The 19084-nt window shown below is 41.5% G+C and overlaps 1 protein-coding gene across 6 annotated transcripts in view; it reads left to right on the forward strand.

Moving 5' to 3' along the window:
- ZNF280D (zinc finger protein 280D) overlaps positions 1–19084 on the forward strand; it is a 133210-nt gene that overhangs the window by 30978 nt on the left and 83148 nt on the right. For 4 of the 6 annotated variants that reach the window (XR_012895788.2, XM_025190091.3, XM_006112486.5 and 1 more), the window contains 3 exons: positions 7688–7753; positions 7855–8183; positions 17524–17641. Coding sequence is in view for 5 of the 6 variants with exons in the window: in XM_025190091.3 (XP_025045876.2) it covers positions 7688–7753; positions 7855–8183; positions 17524–17641 (513 nt within the window). In the remaining variant the exon portion in view is untranslated. Of the gene's footprint in view, positions 1–6454; positions 6549–7687; positions 7754–7854; positions 8184–17523; positions 17642–19084 lie in introns of all 6 variants that reach the window. The other 2 variants (XM_075897303.1, XM_006112482.4) reach the window with 2 other exon arrangements.

The raw sequence follows: 19084 nt of genomic DNA on the forward strand, positions 1-19084 counted from the left end.
TTCAGTCTTGACAGACAATATTACACCCCCAGGGGCTCCAGGATGCAGGGGGAAGGAGAGGAAATTCAGGGGCAGCCACACACACAACCTCCAGGACCGTTGGAGGCAAAAGACTCCTCCTTACATTTCTTATCTCCCCTGCCCCCTCGGGTGCCATCACAAAGGGAATGTTGTGTTTGTTTAAGTCAAATCAAGTTAGTAGACACCTTATCCTTCCCTTCAAATGCCTGAAGGCACTTTCGACCATCATTCTGCACTTGTTCAGCCTGTAGTTGAACTGCTCCTTATTGTGGTCTAGGCTGCCTGTGTGCGGCTTCACAGGAACAAGAGATAGGCTGGGTTACCAAGAATCACTATCAGCATTTCTGATTCTGTTTTTCCATCCTGGGGGAAAAAAAGTTGCAGTGTGAATCTTTCTGAACTACCCACTGCAGAGTTTTGGTCCTAGCATGCACTGGGAACATAACCCAAAATGCAAAGTGGTGCAGGCACTGTTTGATAGATTCCCATAGTGCTTTCTTCTCCAAGTCAACTGTTGTCTCCCTAATGGACTATCTTAAATTCTTGCACACAGTGGGGATGTGGACCTTTGATATTACAAAATCAAGTGACAGATCGATCTTTATCAATTTGACCTTATCTCTGTGGACATGGCCTGAGTCATTGTCAGATGAGGTACAGCTGGTGGAGAACTGTCGGATGAAGTACAGCCAGTGGGTCACTAGAGATGGAACTTGCATGTCTTCTGCCTACCCACCAATTAGGGACACTAGCAGAGCAGGACACCAAACTGTAGTTGAAGTGCAAAGCATGTACAGACCATGTTCCAGAAACATGACATCTGTATGGATGAGGGAAGACCACAGGGAACTCGTGCAGATACCCACTCAGTCATGCAAATAATCAAGCTGGAGCTCTTAAGCTTGAATGCTGGTCCCACTTTGGGGTCAAATCTACTTTCTGGGAAAAAGAAGCTCATGGGGATGAGTACAATAATTAGCTACTCTTGTGATCTATAGGCGCATATAAAGAAGAGTGTTCATTGATGGAATGCAAGTATGGCCAAGGTTGAATGGCAGAAGTGAGGGCCTGTAGAAGGGCTTTCCTAAAATTGATAGTTCTGGTAGGGGTCCAAGGGAAAGGGGTACCCAGACATGTAGACTGGGGAACTTTACCATTATCCGAATTTAAATTGATGACCTGCTGCCAGGGACTTTTTGAGATCTTGGTATATGATGAGATTAAGATATCTGGCATAAGAAAGATGAAGATTTACCTTGTACATTTTCTCAAGCCATGAAAGTCCTCGGATACTCTTGAAACACCCTTGGCAAGCCAGACTTGAGCTAGGCTTTGAGGTATTTGCTTGCCTGAAACTTGTACAGGCCCTTTCACCAGATCAGATCTAGTTGATGCAAATAGTGAGAGATTTTGCTCAGATATTCTCCACAAGTTTGCAAAGAACAAACATGATGCAACATCATCTGGAAAAAGTGCAATGGCAACTCCATTAGGAAGAATTTCCTTTCCAAAATGGATGAGAGTCACACGAGAAGAGTTGCAGGCAGTGCTGAAAATGGAGGTCATTGGGGGGAGATCTGTTGACAGAATACTGGTGTAAGTGGATGGTGGGAGTGAACATTCTGTACCACTTTTGGAAGGAGGTATTGGCCTCTCAATGATCTATAATGAACCAAAATTGGTGTGTCAGATATTAGGCTTAAAACTGGGGAACAAAATAATGAGGTGATGTGCTGTTCCACTTTCTACTGCCTTTTGGGATCCTTAAGAGACTTTGGGAGAAAAAATTGGCTACATGACTGAGCTTCCCTGTCATAGCTGCCACCTTCTCCTGGGATCCTTGGACCTTCTTATCCTTATTCTGAGAGAGGTCCTGACCAGGACAGAGAGAGCTACTAGCTCTGAGTGAATTCCAGTTGCCATCTGGAATGAGACACTCTTTTTCCACTATTTACCATCTGTGCCCTTTTCCTTCTTTACCTCATTTCTTTTACTTTACTATCTCCTTTTTTCTTCTAAAAGTCTGGCTTAGGGTGCATCTGCACTGCACCCGTAGCTCGAAATAAGCTACGCAATTTGAGCTGCTAACTTTTTCACCTTTCTTCAAAAAGGACAGTTATGATCATCCTAAATACCATCTTAAAGTAGGGGCTTACCAAATTCATGGCCATGAAAACCATGTCATGTACTCTGAAATCTGGTGTCTTGTCAGGAACTCTGGTCTTCTATGTACTTCTACTCTATACTATACTGATTTCACATGAGAGTCCAGCATTTCTCAAATTGGGGGTCCTGATCCAAAAAGGATTTGCAAGGTGGTCACAAGGTTATTATAGGGGTATTGCCACCCTTACTTCTGCACTGCCTTTAGAACTGGATGGCTGGAGAGTGGCAAACTGTTGGCCAGGTTCCTAGCTCTGATTACAGCACCCTGCCATCAGCAGCACAGAAATAAGGGCGGTGATACCATACCATGCCACCCTTATTTCTATGCTGCTGCCTTCAGAGATGGGCAGCCAGAGAGTGGATGCAGCACAGAAGTATGGGTTGGCAGTGTTATACCACGTCTTCTTCAGAGGTATGCCTTTGATCAGCAGCTGCTGCTTTCCAGCCACCTGTTGGCAGTGCCACTGCCACCAAAAGTGCAGAAATAAGAGTAGCAGTACTTCACCCTCTCGATAACCTTGTGCCCACTCTCACAGCTTTTAGGTCAGGACCCCTACAATTATAAAACCATGACATTTCAGATTTAAATATTTGAAATCATGATATTTCTGATTTTGAAAATCTTGTGATTGTGAAATTCACCAAAATCAACTGTGAATTTGTTAGGGCCCTATCTAGGAGAACGTAGAACAAGGGATTTTTTTTCTTCTATAGGATTGTCCACCTAAATAAAATAAGGAATGTTATTAAAATGAAAGCCTTATTTATTACAGTGAATTTCAAATGCTTTAAATTATTTTGTTGTTTTCTGTGCCTTAAATATATCTAACCTTGTATTAAATAGTTTATTTGCCATGGTGTTAAGCAGGCTTAGGTCACTATATCAAATCCTGAACCTTTGTGAACAGTTTCATTTTGCATAATTTGTCATTTTAACACTTTTGTGTCTTTTTGCCTCTCTTGTTCCATTGAATTTAATATACCATCACCTATGACCTACAGTCTTTTCACCTCATAAGGATTCCTGATGAGAGACTGTCACAGTTTTTCCAGGTTTCAGTTATCTGCATGCTGCAAAGGAAATTCACCAGACTGTTTTGCTAAATATTGTTGGGAGCCACTTACATTGACAGCCTATGTAGCTACTGATGCACCCAAAGATCCAGTTGTATTTCAGGAGGACTGACTAACTCTGGTTAACTTGTCCTTCCCAGAAAACTCAATGGCCTCGGATCCCTGCTCCCCTGTTTCACAGGATTTTGAATCTTAACAGGAACTATTGAAGAGGAATAATGCAGTATTGAACATACAAACTGAGCTTATCCAAGAGAACACTCCCAGGCTTTTGGACATTCTTCAGGCAGCAGCCACTGGAAAGAGAGCCCTCCTCCTTACTGGGTTGCTTTTGGAGACAGAAAGAATCTTACAGCATGTACCAGCCTCCTTAACACCCACAGACAAACATACAGACAAATGATGTGTCCCGATGCAAGGCTTTGGGTGCTTTTTGTTCCCACCCTTCCTCTAACTCCTTCATGGTGGGTGGTTACATCAAGAGAGATTCAAGGCAACTACCAAGAGAGAAAATCCAAGAGATTTGACTTAGGCAGGAGAAAAAAATTTTCCTCTTCTTTCCAGAGAATACTTACAAGATATTGATGCACAATTTAAACATTGGTGGGAGCGCTTTGGTGAAATTAATGAACAGATCCTCACAAAAATGTAAACTCAACTTCATCTGAAAGAGAGCCTATCAGAAAACAGGAAGGTGACAGTTGAGGAAGTGATATGTATAGTCCAACATTGACCAAATGATGCAGCCACTGGTCTTGACAATATTTCATCAGAACTCCTAAAGAGTTGTAGTGGCTGGATTTAAGTTACTAGCTTAATAGAGCTGTCTTAAAAAGTTTGGGAAACCAATAATTTTCAAGAAAATTAGAAGAGGGGATGTCTTACCCTTCAAAAAGGAGAGTCATCAGCTTGCTCAAACTATGAGAGAATAATATTGCTCTCCAGCCCAGAAAAGATGTTTATGATTATGCTATTGTACCATCTGAAATGTATCAGCCAAAAAATGACACCAAGCCAGCGTGGATTCTACACTGGCAGATCTAAAATCTGTCCTATATGTGCTGTGCAGAATGTTAATGAAAAATGATAACAGAAACAAAGGAAGTTTAATACTGCATTGATAGACGTTGCAGTTCTTTTAGCTTGGTGCAGAGGAATCAGCACTGTGGATACTGTTATGAGTTTGGAATCATAGAACACTGGAACTGGAAGGGACCTCAGGAGGTCATCGAGTCCAGTCCCCTGTACTCATAGCAGGACCCAGTACCATTTAGACCATCTCTGATAGATGTCTATCTTACCTGCTCTTAAATATCTCTAGAGATGGAGTTTTCACAACCTACCTAAGTAGCTTATTCCTAAGGAGTTGAGCTTGCTGGAGTGCCTAAGTACTTAGTGTGCTTGGTGGACGAACTATATTACAATTTGTTTAGCTTTGGGAGGGTCAATAGTTGTATTTTAAATTGGCTTTCAGTAGAATCAGGGATGCATTTTCTCACCTATGTTATTTATAGCAGTAGTTCTCTACTTTTCCATACTACTGCATCCTTTTCAGGAGTCTAATTTGTCTTGTGTACCCCAAGTTTCACCTCACTTAAAAACTACTTGCTTACAAAATCAGATACAACAATACAAAGTGTCACAGCACATTATTACTGACAAATTGCTTAATTTCTCATTTTGTCTGTATGAAATTTTAGTTTGTACTGACTTTGCTACTCCTTTTTATATAGCCTATTGTAATACTACGCAAATGTCTAGATGAACTGATGTACCTCTCTGGAAGTCTACTTTGTATCCCTTGGGGTACATGTGCCACTGGTTTATAATTCTAATAGATGATCTTGTGACAAAGCTGATTGAGACCAAAATAGGTGGAGTGAAATTTAAAGATGAAGTATGTAGATGATACTACCTTTCTTGCGGAGACCGTTCTTCTTAACATATGCGAAACATGCCTCTGATGGCATGTGATCAGGATTCATCACCAAATTTGGTTAGTTGATTGATTGGATCGTTAACTTCTCTTCCTTAGACTGTGTACTGATGAGTGCAAGGTGAATGTTGATCCATACTCCCTGAGAGACCATTGACAAACCACAACTAATGTCAGAAGAACTGCAAAAAACTGCAGAAGCTATGGGACTTAATGTCAGTAATGAGAACCAAAGACGTGTACCCATCTTATAAAACCGATACAAAAGACCTCCTGACACTGAATTGGTACAGTTTTGTCGGTCTTGATAATTGATTTATAGCAAGAGGGTTTGTTTATGACTGAAAAAATTACACGTAGATTCAGTCTTGTGTCTGTCATTTCAACATCTTCAAAAACCTCTTTAACTGGCAGAATGCCTGTGTAACAACTAAGATACATGTGTTCAACGTGGTAGTTCTGTTGTATGGAACAGAAACATGGCTATTAAACACCCGTGGAAAGGAAACAACAGTTCTGAATGTCAAAAATTATGATGTTTCAAAATCTGTTTAACTTTTGTTACAAAGGAAGAAATACTTACTTAGATAATCCTGGCAAGTTGTAGTTTTGCTCCTCTTGAGAACCAGGCGGGTGCAATGGGATGAAGTAATGTTCACAACAAGTACACTTTTACAGAAGGTTTATAGAGCTGAGTTGGCAAGAAGTAAAGCACAAACCTGACCAAGAATGTGGATGGAAGATGCAATTTTGAGGGATTTAAGACGGCTAAACCTTTCCAAATGGAATTGTTAGGAAAACGTGATTTTAAACTGGGATGCAATGTCATGTCTGAAGATGTAAAGGAGTTATGGGCTTTCTTGACAGAAGGCTGCTTGGTGGTCAAGACATCAGCACAGTTGTTTCTCAATGTGTTAGATGCTTTTTACAGAGGATTGGCCATTAAAATGTAGCGATGCTTGTAGTTTTCCAAATGGACTACATCTATGAATCAGGTCTCAAAGAACAATTACACTGCAAGAAAATTACCATTTTTTCCCCTCCTGGACCTTTTTCCAAACAGTGCTTAGATAGTGAGTTCTGCTGGTTTTGTGGTCAAGGTAAATATATATACCCTATCATAGTGAGCAGTTTGCCTCTTTATTTTTGGTTTTCCTTATGTAATGTCATCCAGATGAGTACTGGTATGATAAACTTCTGCTCACTATACTGGATAAGACCAGTGGTCCAACTAGCCTGCTCTTTTATCTCTAACAGTAGCCAGTGCCAGTTTTTTTTCCAGAGGAAGAAACTCTTCAATAAGCACCTGAAGCATCATTTTCACCCAGGAAAAGCTTCTTTTAGCTACCAGGTAGGCTTTTGCCCAGAAATTAAAAATTAAATATTTGTTGTTACCCTTTTATATTCTTGTTAGTTATATAAATATCTAATCTTTTTATAAATCCAGCTAAATTCTTGGCCTTAATCATATTTTGAGGGTTAAACTGACTTTCGCTGCTTGTGTCTTTTGTGTAAGTGTTCTTTTCTTGTTTTGAATTTGCTACCCTTCTGTGTCCCTTTTATAAGTGAGATTGACTAGATGTTCCTGAACTACCGTCTCTATACCATTTATTAATTTTATATTTCTATGATTTTTCCCTTTTATTCATCTGCTCTCTAAGGTAAAAGATTCCAGTCTTTCCAATGTCTTCATAATATGTTTCCGTGTTCATAATGTTTGACTGTTTTTGTATCTCCTCTATTTCCTATCTTAACTTTGAGTTGTAGTGACTAAAACTGAACAATATACAAGGTGAGAGAATGCTGTTTATTTATATAGTGGTATTTTATATTTTGGTAGTACCTCTCTGTCTTGTTCCTTGAACAGCCTAATATATTATTTGGCTTTTCACCTGTGTTGGAGATTGAGCTTTCTGCAATGATATCACATCCTTTTTGTAAGTTGATACTGTTTAGAATAAGTGGTTCAAATTATTCCTCCTGATGGGTCTTAAAAAATTGTCAAATGCAAAGTAATCAGTAATTAATTGGGGGAAGGAGCAAGGAGTTTGCTTCCCCTTTTTGGATTTTTTTTTTCAGAATTAAACTTTTTCTAAGATAATTTAGGAATGTATTCACTTCTAATTTGTTTCGATTGTCTTCATTAAATTTTGGTACAACACAGCTAAATATTTACGGATTAGTGTATGAAAGTTTTGCTTTCTTAGATACATTTCTAGAGAACTAAAGTTTGACATGATTTGGTGAATTAACTGTCTCAAGAGGAAAAATTAGGATCAAGAGCTTTCCACAAATAGGCTGATAAAGCAGTTTGATGTACTGGATATTTATTTTAGAAATGGCATTCAAGTTTGTATTTGAAAAAAATCTGTTGGCTTATGGTACCTCACAAATGTGAATGCTGATTTTAATTTTTGTTCTTATTTTAACTTCACTTCAGTTTTTAGTAATTTGTCACTGGAATTAAGACATAAATGTAACTTTTAACAGATATATTGAACAGAGTCAACCTCAGCTCATCACGAACGGGGATACAGAATGGTGCACCTAGTAGAGGTACTACATTGTCCTAATATGGTAATTTAAAAAAAAACAACCTTAATGAAACATCTAATTGTAATACTATGTATTGATTATTCTGGAATTCTGTGTAACAGGTACAGTTACTACATTCAAGCCTGCAAGTCAACACTATATGTCTCCTGCATCCACTCCTGGTGCTGTCGCTGTTTCACCAGTCTTTCAGTCTGTGTCCAGACCGGTGACTATTTCAGGAACTTCGCCAACTCCACAGAGACCTGTTGCTGGATGTTTATCAGTGCAGCAGATACCTGGGTCAGATTCTGAAATACAGCCTGTTAGCAGTCCTGTAACCGTTCCTGTCATGATACAGCCAGTATCAAGAAATATTACAGTTCCTGAAATGGCTCCACCCATATTGAGGCCAGTAGCTACAGTAACAGCACAACCTGTAATATTAAATGAGGTAATTTTTTTTGTGGCTTATAAAATTCAAGAATCAATTACAACTAAATTAACGAAGTACAAAAAAGTGGTAATTGCTTATTGTATGTTCACTTAATTTCAGTGTGAAGAAGCTTGTCGTTTTTGTAGAAGTTTACTAAGCATATCATGACACATAAGTAGGGATGTTAGCGTGTAGTTGTTCACATGATTAATTGAAAAGCCTGGGCTTATCAGTTAAAGCTAATGACTACATGCAATGCCCTTGCTGCCTTGTCTCTATCAGGAGCCAGCTTTGAAACCAGCTCCCGCCCAGCCGACCACTCCCCTCCCACCTTTGATACAGAGACAGTGGTGAGGGTGGGGTGTGGGGGTGGGGGAATGGGAACTGGTACTTGCGGGGAGCCAGCTTTGAAGTTGGGTCCCTGCAACCAGTGGCTCCCACCTCCCGCCCACATGTAAATGACTATTGGCTGAAAATTTCAGCAGATACACGTTTATACAAATAAACGCATTTTATTATCCCTACACACAAGTTCCTTTTCAGGAATTTTAGTATTAAATGGGCTTTTTACTACACTGTGTTTTAAAGTTGTTTTTCAGAGACTTTGGCAGCTGATTAACTGTACACAGGAGTAATTACATTGTCTTCAGGACAATGTATTTTTGTGTATAAAGTTCTGTATGTGCAGTTTGCAGGATCTGGGCTTTAGTATAACTTTGATCTGTATGTTGTAATTGAAAAAATAATTAATTATTCATATTTTAATTTTTTGCAATGTTTCCCATTGTTTTCTTACAAGGTTGAGATTTGAAATATTAATATAAACTGAGTGAACAAATTGATAGTCCAATCGCCTGATTGTAAGGCGTTGACTTCAGTATGTATTCTAGAGTTTGCAGTGCCATTATTTTATCTCAAGTTTAAAAAGTTGCAAATAAGGTATTACCTAGGTTGTGTGTAGGTTATAAAACTACATTGACCTAAGTTATGTCACTTTACTGCAGTGATTCTTAAAGTGTGATCCACGGACCACTAGTGGTCCGCAGCCACCTTACAGGTGAGGTGGTGCGCGGCTTGAGCTCAGCCCCTCCCCCCCCCCCCATGCAGTGGGGAGCCCTCTTTGGCTTCCCTCAGCAGGCGGGTGAAGGGGAGGAGGTGCAAAGGGGAGGGGGAGATTTCCCCTGTTCTAGAAATGGTGGGGGAGGAAGGAGCTCAAACAGGGAGAGGCTGCAAGTAGGGGGGGTTTCTAAGAAGGATTTCTCTGAACTACTCTGTGCGTTTCAGACTGGTGGTGCTGGGCTTGGCACAGATCCTTCCCATCAGCTCATTAAAGGGAAATGGCATGGGTTGGGGGAGGAAATACAAAGGGGCTACAGTGCTGGCTGGGCTATGCAGGAGGCAAAAGTTGGGGGCGGGAGCACTGCGTTTGCTCCATGCAACCTGTAAGCTCTGGGCAGGCTCTCACCGCCCATTCGCTTTTCTCCTGCAAGCATGGTGAGTAGGCTGCAGTCCTAGGTTTGCAAACAGCATTCAGCAGGGGTCTGGAAAGTGTCAACTCCCTTTGCTTTGCAATTTGGATTTCTTTGCAGTGCTGGCTGGTGGGTCTAAACCGGGGGCGGGGAGGGGGAGCCTCCTTCTTACAAAAAGGCAGCGAGGGATGGTAGTTTGGAGGAGAGGGGGTGGTGCACCGGGTTATGTGCAAAATCTGGTACATTTGGTAGGAGCAGGTCCCAAGGTCCCAACATAGCACGCTTCTTTGGGGTCAGGGAGTTGTAACGATTCAAGGGAGTGGGCCTCGGAGATGGGGAAGGTGGGAAGGAACATACTGCTGCACTGTGGATTGGCCTGCGCTGGTGGAGCCACGAGCCCTGGGCTTTCCCCAGCTGGCTTACTGTGGGGACAGCAACACGCCCCCATCTCTGCACCCTGGGCTCGCCTTTCAGCCAGGTGAGCACAGCAAAGTGCCAGAACTGTGGCTAACCCTAAGGAAAGATTCCCCTCTAGCCACTCTGAGGCTACAATGCCCAAAGGAAGAAGTGAGATGCCTGATTTTCTTGAGGTTGGTTCTGCTTGGAGCCAGGGGATGGAGCCAGAAGGCCTCCTGGGGTCTCTTCCAACCCTCCTCTTCTATGGTTCTATGTCCCCTTTCTATGTCTGCAAAGGCTCCCTGCTGCGTGGGGAAGAGGGCTTGAGCTCCTCCTCCATACTGGGAATAGAAGCGTAGTGACGCGCTGTCGGGAGGTAATGAGAGAGGTGGGAGTGCAAAGCCAGGTAAGCCCCCCCCTTCATACCCAGCCCCCCGTGCCAAGACCCCACACACCCAGCTTGCTCCTACACATGCCCTCCTGGCCAGACACCCTACTCCCAGTGTGCTTCTGCATCCTGCCTCCCATCTAGACCTCCGACCCTCACCCCCTGCTGTACCCCCATCCCTATCCCACTCATTGGCAGCTCTGTCTTGTACACTGAACCCCTTATTTTTGTCCCCACCCCAGAGCCTAAAGGCACAAAATCCACCAACTCTGGAACCCCAGAAAAATAAATGTGGCCTATGGGAAGCCCTGAACCTCAGTGCTCCCTGTCCCTCCCCTTGCCCTGTGGGTGAGTGAGGTGTGTCAGTTGGGGACCACATCAGTGTGGGCTGGGGGGTTTTGGAAGAGGTTTTCTTGCTTCTCATTTGTATGGTCCCGGACTGATTTTTTTGTTTCTGTGGGTCAGTGGCCCTGACCCAAAAAGGTTCCCCACCACTGCTATTAATACAGAAAACACTGAAACCTTTTGTATTGGGCATAAGTTAATATATTACTTTATTTAAAATTGAGTTAGATAAACTAATATGAGAAAGTTAAAACACTTAATCTGTTTATCTATTTAAATTAAACCATTCTCCCTAGCTGCAACACTAGCAAAATGGCTTGAGCATAATTATGTAATTAATGGTGAGTTTCCGTTAGCATGTGGTGGTCCGTGGAAAAGTTTATATTGAGCCAGGTGGTCCACAGGCCAAAAAGTTTGAGAACCACTGCTATACAGCCATGGCAGTAATTAAATTGCTTTTGCATGTCCATGTCTAGTTTACTTAATGACATTAACCCCAACTCTTTGAGAGATCAAGGATTCATGGCTATACTGAACCAAACTCCTAAGGATTGTTATGAGGATAATAATCTTAAAAGACATGCCAGCAATAGAATACTAGTTTTGGGAGACTTCTTGTGTCAGCGGTCAAGTTTTGAGATGGAGGTTTGTTTCCAGTAAGGCCTTTGATTTCTTGGGCATGTCAGAGAACAGACTCAGTGAGGAGACAGAGGCATATTCTGATTCAGTGTGTCCTGTTTCTTCACCGAGTAGAAATTGTCTTACTTTAAGAAGTTGTATCCAGGGATCCTTGCTGAAATCAGGTGCTCGAGATGGCAAACATATTATAAGTGTACATCAATGTGTATTCAACACTGATGGTGGTGGTTCTTGGGATTGTGGTGGAGCTTTTGTCATACCTCTGGGTCCTGTGCTTCCTGGCGGATTTTTAGTATGCCTCAGAGGTTTGCGGAGACCCTCCTGCTGCCTCTTGTCTGTCCAAGGTGAGGTCCCTGCTTAACAAGCCATTCTCATCGCAGGCAATTCCCTAGCATGGGGGGAAAATCCTTCCATGGTCCTAGGCCCCCCCTTTCCCCTCAGGGACAGCCCACCAGGCATGGGGAGGATTGAGGAGAACCTAGTCTTGCTACTTACTCTGGGTTCTGGCCCAGGACCCTAGGTAGCAGCCACTAGTGGGGCTCTTGCCCTTATCTCCATAGAATAGTAGCCCCTTCTTGTGCCATGTCCACAACCACACCTATGATACCGTCTCTCAAGTGAATCCTTTCCCACTTGTAACTTTTAGTTCTCCTCTACACTGCACTTCCTCCTCTCCACTCGGTTACTCTTCTCCTTTCCCCCATCCCTTACCTGAGGGGAAGCCTTTTATAGTAGGCCAGCAGGCCTTAACTGGCTGCATGTGTCTAATTAGCCTGCTGCTGCTGGCTGGCTCTTAATGAGTCTCAGGTGCCTGCCTGTGTCTTGGTTACTGAGCAGCAGTCTCTCACAGCCTATGCAGGGAACAGGAACCCACTCATCCAATTACAGATGTACCTGTCCTCCACCAAACTCCTGCAGCCCCCTGCCTTTGGTCTATCACAGGATTTGCAGATAGGGGGACTCATATCAATGTTGCACTTGACCTTTTAATGAGATTGTAAAATTGGTGTTTCAAGTATGCTTTGAAATATTTACCCAATAGAGATTGTTACTTCCAAGGCAGTGAAAGATATTGATTTATTCTACATATGAAATGATTGAACCAGTTTGTGCAAAAACAGACATGAAAATGAAGTTTTCATGGGTTCTCGTTTTACCATAAAGTTCAGAGGATATCATGGTCTCTATGGTAGAAATGTAGCCGTGTTAGTCTGGTGTAGCTGAAACAAAATACAGGTCTATGTAGCACTTTAAAGACTAACAAGATGGTTTATTAGATGATGAGCTTTCGTGGGCCAGACCCACTTCCTCAGATCAAATAATGGAAGAAAATAGTCACAACCATATATACCAAAGGATACAATTTAAAAAAAATGAACACACGTGAAAAGGACAAATCACATTACAGAACAGAAGGGGGATGTGGGGGGGGGGGGGAAAGGAGGTGAATGCCAGTGAGTTAATGATATTAGAGGTGGGGAAGGGGAGATGTCTGTGAGTTAATAGAATTAGAGGTGATAATGGGGGAAGCTATCTTTGTAATGGGTAAGATAGCTGGGGTCTTTGTTAAGTCCCCTGCGGAGAGTGTCGAATTTTAGCATGAATGCCAGTTCAGAGGATTCCCTTTCAAGTGCAGATTTGAATGTCTTCTGAAGTAGGATGCAGGTTAGTAGGTCATTGAGACAGTGTCCTTTCTGTTTGAAATGACAAGCAACTGTTTTTTCTTTGTGATCCTGTCTAATGTCTGTTTTGTGGGCATTGATTCTTTGGCGAAGTGTCTGAGATGTTTGTCCAATGTACATAGCAGACGGACACTTTCGGCACATGATAGCATAGATTATATTTCTGGAGGCACAGGAATATGTATTCTTGATCTTATAACTCACTTGGTTAGGCCCAATAATGGTGTCAGCAGAGTGAATATGTGGACAAAGCTGGCAGCGGGGTTTGTTGCAAGGGAAAGTACCAGGGTTGGTATTAGTGTGGTATGTCCTGTGGTTGTTGGTAAGAATCATCTTGAGGTTAGGTGGTTGTCTATAGGAGACTATGGGTCTGTCTCCCAGAGCTTCTTGGAGTTTAGTGTCCTGTTCCAGTATAGGCTGTAATCTATTGATAATGTGTTGGACAGGTTTAAGTTGGGAGCTGTAGGTGATGACAAGTGGTGTTCTATTGTTGGTTTTCTTGGGTCTGTCTTGTAGTAGATGGTTTCTAGGTATTCGTTTGGCTCTTTCAATTTGCTTTTTTATTTCTCCGGGTGGGTAGTTGAGATTTATAAATGCTTGGTAGAGATCCTGAAGTTTCTGGTCTCTGTCTGTGGGATTAGAGCAGATGCGGTTGTATCGAAGGGCTTGGCTATAGATGATGGATCGTATGGTGTGTTCTGGATGGGAGCTGGAAGCATGTAGGTAACTGTATGAGTCAGTGGGTTTTCTGTAGAGGGTGGTGTCTAATTTTCCATTGTTGATTTGTACTGTGGTGTCCAGGAAATGGATCTCTCGTGTGGAATGGTCCAGGCTGAGGTTAATGGTGGGGTGTCGGTTGTTGAAATCTCTGTGGAATGTCTCCAGTGTTTCTTGGTCATGCGTCCAGATCATAAAGATGTCATCGATGTAGCGTAAGTAGAGAAGGGGTAAAAGGGGACGGGAGTTGAGGAAACGTTGTTCTAGGTCAGCCATAAAGATGTTAGCATACTGTGAGGCCATGCGTGTACCCATGGCTGTGCCGCTGATCTGGAGGTATAAGTTGTTCTCAAACTGGAAATAATTGTGGGTGAGAACGAAGTTACATAGGTCTGCTACCAGGTTGGCAGTGGTGTCCTCTGGGATAGTGTTTCTAATAGCTTGTAATCCGTCTTCATGTGGGATGTTGGTGTATAGTGCTTCTACATCCATGGTGGCAAGGATGGTGTTATTGGGGAGGTTATCTATGTTTTGTAGTTTCCTTAGGAAGTCAGTAGTGTCTCGGAGATAGCTGGGGGTGTTGGTTGCGTAGGGTTTGAGGAGAGAGTCTACATAGCTGGATAGACCAGTAGTGAGTGTCCCAATACCAGAGATGATGGGGCGTCCGGGGTGACCAGGTTTATGGATCTTGGGAAGCAGATAGAAAAATCCTGGTCGGGGGTCAGAAGGTGTTTCTGTGTGGATTTGTTCCCGAGTAGCTGTAGGGAGGCTTTTAAGGAGACAGTGTAATTTCTTTTGGTATTCCTAGGTAGGATCAGAGGAGAGAGGTTTGTAAAATGTGGTGTTGGAGAGTTGTCTGGTTGCCTCTTGGTTATAGTTGGCCTTATTCATAATGACCACAGCACCACCTTTGTCAGCTGGTTTGATTATAATGTCCAGGTTGTTTTTGAGACTCTGGACGGCATGTTGTTCAGCGTGGCTGAGATTGTGTGTCGCTTGTTGTTGTTTGCGAATAATGTCAGTCTGTGCGTTGTTGCGGAAGCTTTGTATATAGAAATCTAGATTGTAATTCCGACAGTCAGGGGGAGTCCATATAGAATTATTCTTCCTTTTGTGTTGATAGGGGGGATCTGGTAGGTTAGATTGGTGTTCATTGGTGGCTTGGAAATATTCTCAGAGGCGGAGGCGGCGAAAAAAAGCTTCAAGGTCACCACAAAATTATATCCAGTTTGTGGGGGACGTGGGGCAGAAAGAGAGACCCCTGGATAAGACAGACTCTTCTGCTGGATTGAGTTTGTAGCTGGAGAGGTTAACAATATTATCCGGTGGGTTGAGGTTGTTGCTGTTGTAGCTTGTGGTGTGGAGCAGTTTGGAAAATTTATTGTCTTTTCTTGGTTGTTCTATTAACTCACAGACATCTCCCCTTCCCCACCTCTAATATCATTAACTCACTGGCATTCACCTCCTTCCCCCCCCCCCCCACATCCCCCTTCTGTTCTGTAATGTGATTTGTCCTTTTCATGTGTGTTCATTTTTTTTAAATTGTATCCTTTGGTATATATGGTTGTGACTATTTTCTTCCATTATTTGATCTGAGGAAGTGGGTCTGGCCCATGAAAGCTCATCATCTAATAAACCATCTTGTTAGTCTTTAAAGTGCTACATAGTCCTGTACATGGTCTCTATGAATATCCATCTCACTTCTTTCTACATTTTCCCCGTCTATCATCTGGTTGTTCTTAATTGATTATGCTTCTTCTGGAAATTGCATGTATTCTGTATAATTTTGTGTGTGAGAAATGGCAATTTGAATGAATTGGCTTTTGTGATGTGCAAGTGCCATGTGAACATTTTAAGATCCGTTTACTTCATATATGCTTTTGGTATATAACAAAGAAGACATTTAAAATTTCAGTGGTTATTAGTGGGTTATTTCTGAAACCAATGAGGTGATGAGTTAAAGTAGTGGTTCCCAACTTCTGGTCCATGGACTGGTGCTAGCCCACAAGGCACTAGCTGCTGGGCCGTGGTGGCTGCTGGAGCTGAAGCTGGCTGTTCACAGCGGCTCTTGGGGCTGGGTCGTGGGTACACCTTGGCCCCCTGAGCCACTGCACAGCAACTGGGTTCAGCTCTGGCAGCCGCCATGTGGTGGGAAGCTGACACAGCTGAAGCTTGCTGTTCCTGGAGGCTCCTTGGTGGACTGACCACATTTCATTTGCATATTCATTATTTCCACAATGAATATGCAAATAAAATGCTACCAGCCTGCCAAATGTTTGTGAATGCATTTTCCAGTCCATGGTATAAAAAAGGCTGGGAACCATTGAGTGTCAAGGTTTTTGTGACTAAATATTCATTAACATAAACACTATATATTGGCTTCTATTTTGAAGGTTATATTTGGTACTAGGAGGACATATTCTTTAAATGAGAACTTCAGTTCTAGAAAATAGAGTAAAAACTGCAAGACCCTCAAATTGTGTGTCGAGTTGTCTTCACCTGAACATGTTCATGATTTTTATTAATAATTGGCTCTTTTCTGGAATGCTCTCATCTGACTTCACTACGGCATAGCTCATATTAATATATCATATTAATTATATTGATCCTTCTTTTATGATCACAAAAGAATTTCCTAATGTAAATATTGATTATGGCTTCTGAATCTTGACATAAATTGATGCTTTAATAGGTGACACTTAAAAAAACCAAAATAACTGATCTTGCTCCTCTTGTATTAAAAAGTTTCTATTTACTATGGCTGTGTCTAGACTACATCCCTTTTCTCGAAAAAGGGATGTAAATTAGACACTTCAAAATTGCAAATGAAGCCGGGATTTAAATTTCCCGTGCTTCATTTGCATAACGGCAGTCACGGGTTTTTTCAAAACAGGGCTTTTCTATAGAAAAACTGCAGTTTAGATGGGGATGTAGTCTAGACACAGCCTTCGAGTTTACATTGCATTTTAAAGGACAGAAATCAGGACTCTGTTAACTAGCTATAGAAATAAGTAAATTCTCTGAATTTAAATTGAAAGGAAGAAAGTGGACAAATGCTTAGAGAAACAAATTTTAATTAGAAACATTAGCAGATTTAGGGTAAATTGGTTAGACAGTTTATATTCAAATAAGTAAATCAATAGACTGCATACTTTCCCTAAAATCGCCGGGTGGAGAATGCAGCCCTTGAGACTTGGGGCTCCACCAGTAAGTCTACAAGGTTGGGCCTCTTAGGCTCTGATATGCAAGGGGAATATAGGGAGCATCTTTCTGCTTCTAAGTCAGGGGACACGTCAGCGAAGATTTGTTTGGTGGTGGTTTTTTTCTTCTCCCTTGTGTGTGGTTCCTGGACTGATTTTTCTGTGGGTCATTGGCCCCTGACACAAAAAAGGTTCCCCATCTTGAGGAAAATAAACAAATCTTGCCATTCCGGCTGGCATGCACACAGGATAAATCAACTATAAATTAATCAGGTCAGGTTTTAATTGTTTAACAGAATTTATATTGTTATTTTGGCATATGGTAATTATAAGTTCAGTATTTACAGAATCAGTGATTAAATTACCTGAATCCAATTGTAGTTATAAAAAAGAGGCATATGATACTGCAACTTGTATTTGTATATTGATTTTTTCGTATGCAAATTTCAAAGTGCTTTATGAAAGTTAAGTGCTAATTTTTCTTCCCTCCTCACTCCTTGCCTCTTGAAAATGGCTTATCAGAGTTATATTGCAAGTTCTTCACAAGCTGTACCAAATAATACTTCAGGCATACTGTTCGGATTGAGACAGAAGTCAGGAGTTCCTCATTACCAGAGTGGACCAGCAATGAATATGCCAGGTGAGTGTGAGTTTCTCAGTAAAAGCTTTTTTATTTCTTTTAAAAGTAGAAGTACAGAGTGTTTGATATTCAGACAAATATTTGGGTTATAATTTTAATAGAGGTTTCAGAACATAGGATAGTTTCCGTGTTTGCAAAACAACAGTACCAGTGTCCAAGTAACAAAAAAGATTTTGAGCATTGGACTTAAAATATAATTTCCAATTAAGTCTTGCTTTTGTGAGCTTTCATGTGTTATACATTGACCTCAATCAATATGTGCTTGTGATTTTTGTCTGTCTATATTAAAAGTTACTGCCAGACTCACTGAAATGACTTTTTTGGCAGGCAAAGGCTCATTTGCAGCATATGCAGTTCTCTCTGAGTGACGTCAATAAAAGTGTCTGTCAGTCAGCCAGCAAGAGCCCATGGAACAGTGCCAAAGGAACTTCCTGAGTCTGTTCAGTGGATTCCCTAGATGTCATGCTTTGTTTCCTGATTGCTATATATAGCAATTGGAGTAGGCAGATCAAAGGGATCTGCTCTGAGAAACTAGGGAGGAGAAAGAATGTTTGTTATGAACCTCTAAAGTATTTTTTAAAATGTTATTTTAATTGCAGAAACTGTCTGAAGAAAATTGTATTTATTTAAAATACTGATTAGAACATTTAAAATTAAATTAGATTTCAGAATAAGTATATGCTGTTTTAAACTTCAAGTGTCCGTTATGAAGAATTGTATTTTTGTGCTAATTGAATGGCAGAATTAATTGTTGGTCAGCTTGTAATTCAATCTATAATGAAATATAATTGACAATTTTTCTGATCCTTCTACAAGATGAGAGATTAAAACACAAGTTCTATGTGAAGCAGAATGAATGAGATGAAAATCTAACCAATTCTTGGGGAAGGGGGAGGTGGTGGTCGGATAAAAGTAAATGGAGTGCTCTGTTCCCAGATAAGCGACAGGTGTTTTTTTTCCCCCAGTAGTTATCCATGCACACTTCTTGGTATAGTCATCTTCACTCCTACTGCAGCCTTTTCCTGCAATGTACTCTGCAGGGGAAAAGGTGGGGAAAGTAGCTCTAGGCAGTATCAAGCACATATGTAGGACTGAGTTGGGTTGACTAAATTGAGAACATTGTGTGCAGTAGTAAGGACTGACATACATAGATGGTCAGTTTCATATCATATGAGCTCCTGAAGACCAAAATCTTCAGTGCAAATGAGGGAAATGAGGTCTTTATCATTTAAGCCCATCTGCTTGCCAAGACTTTTGCAATGACTCTCATGTTTTCACAAAACACAGTTAAAATCAAGTATACTTGAGGACTTGATTTTTTAGAAACATCGAGTTTTCAGAAGACTATTGATGATTCAGATTTCACAAGCCTTTTAGTAAGTACTTCTGACTACTTAACTTTGAGCACAGACTTCAGTGGGACTTATATTCTTAAGGGGGCTC

Source organism: Pelodiscus sinensis, chromosome 14, assembly GCF_052426305.1.
Source record: "Pelodiscus sinensis isolate ZL-2025 chromosome 14, ASM5242630v1, whole genome shotgun sequence".
Lineage (NCBI taxonomy): Eukaryota > Metazoa > Chordata > Testudines > Trionychidae > Pelodiscus > Pelodiscus sinensis.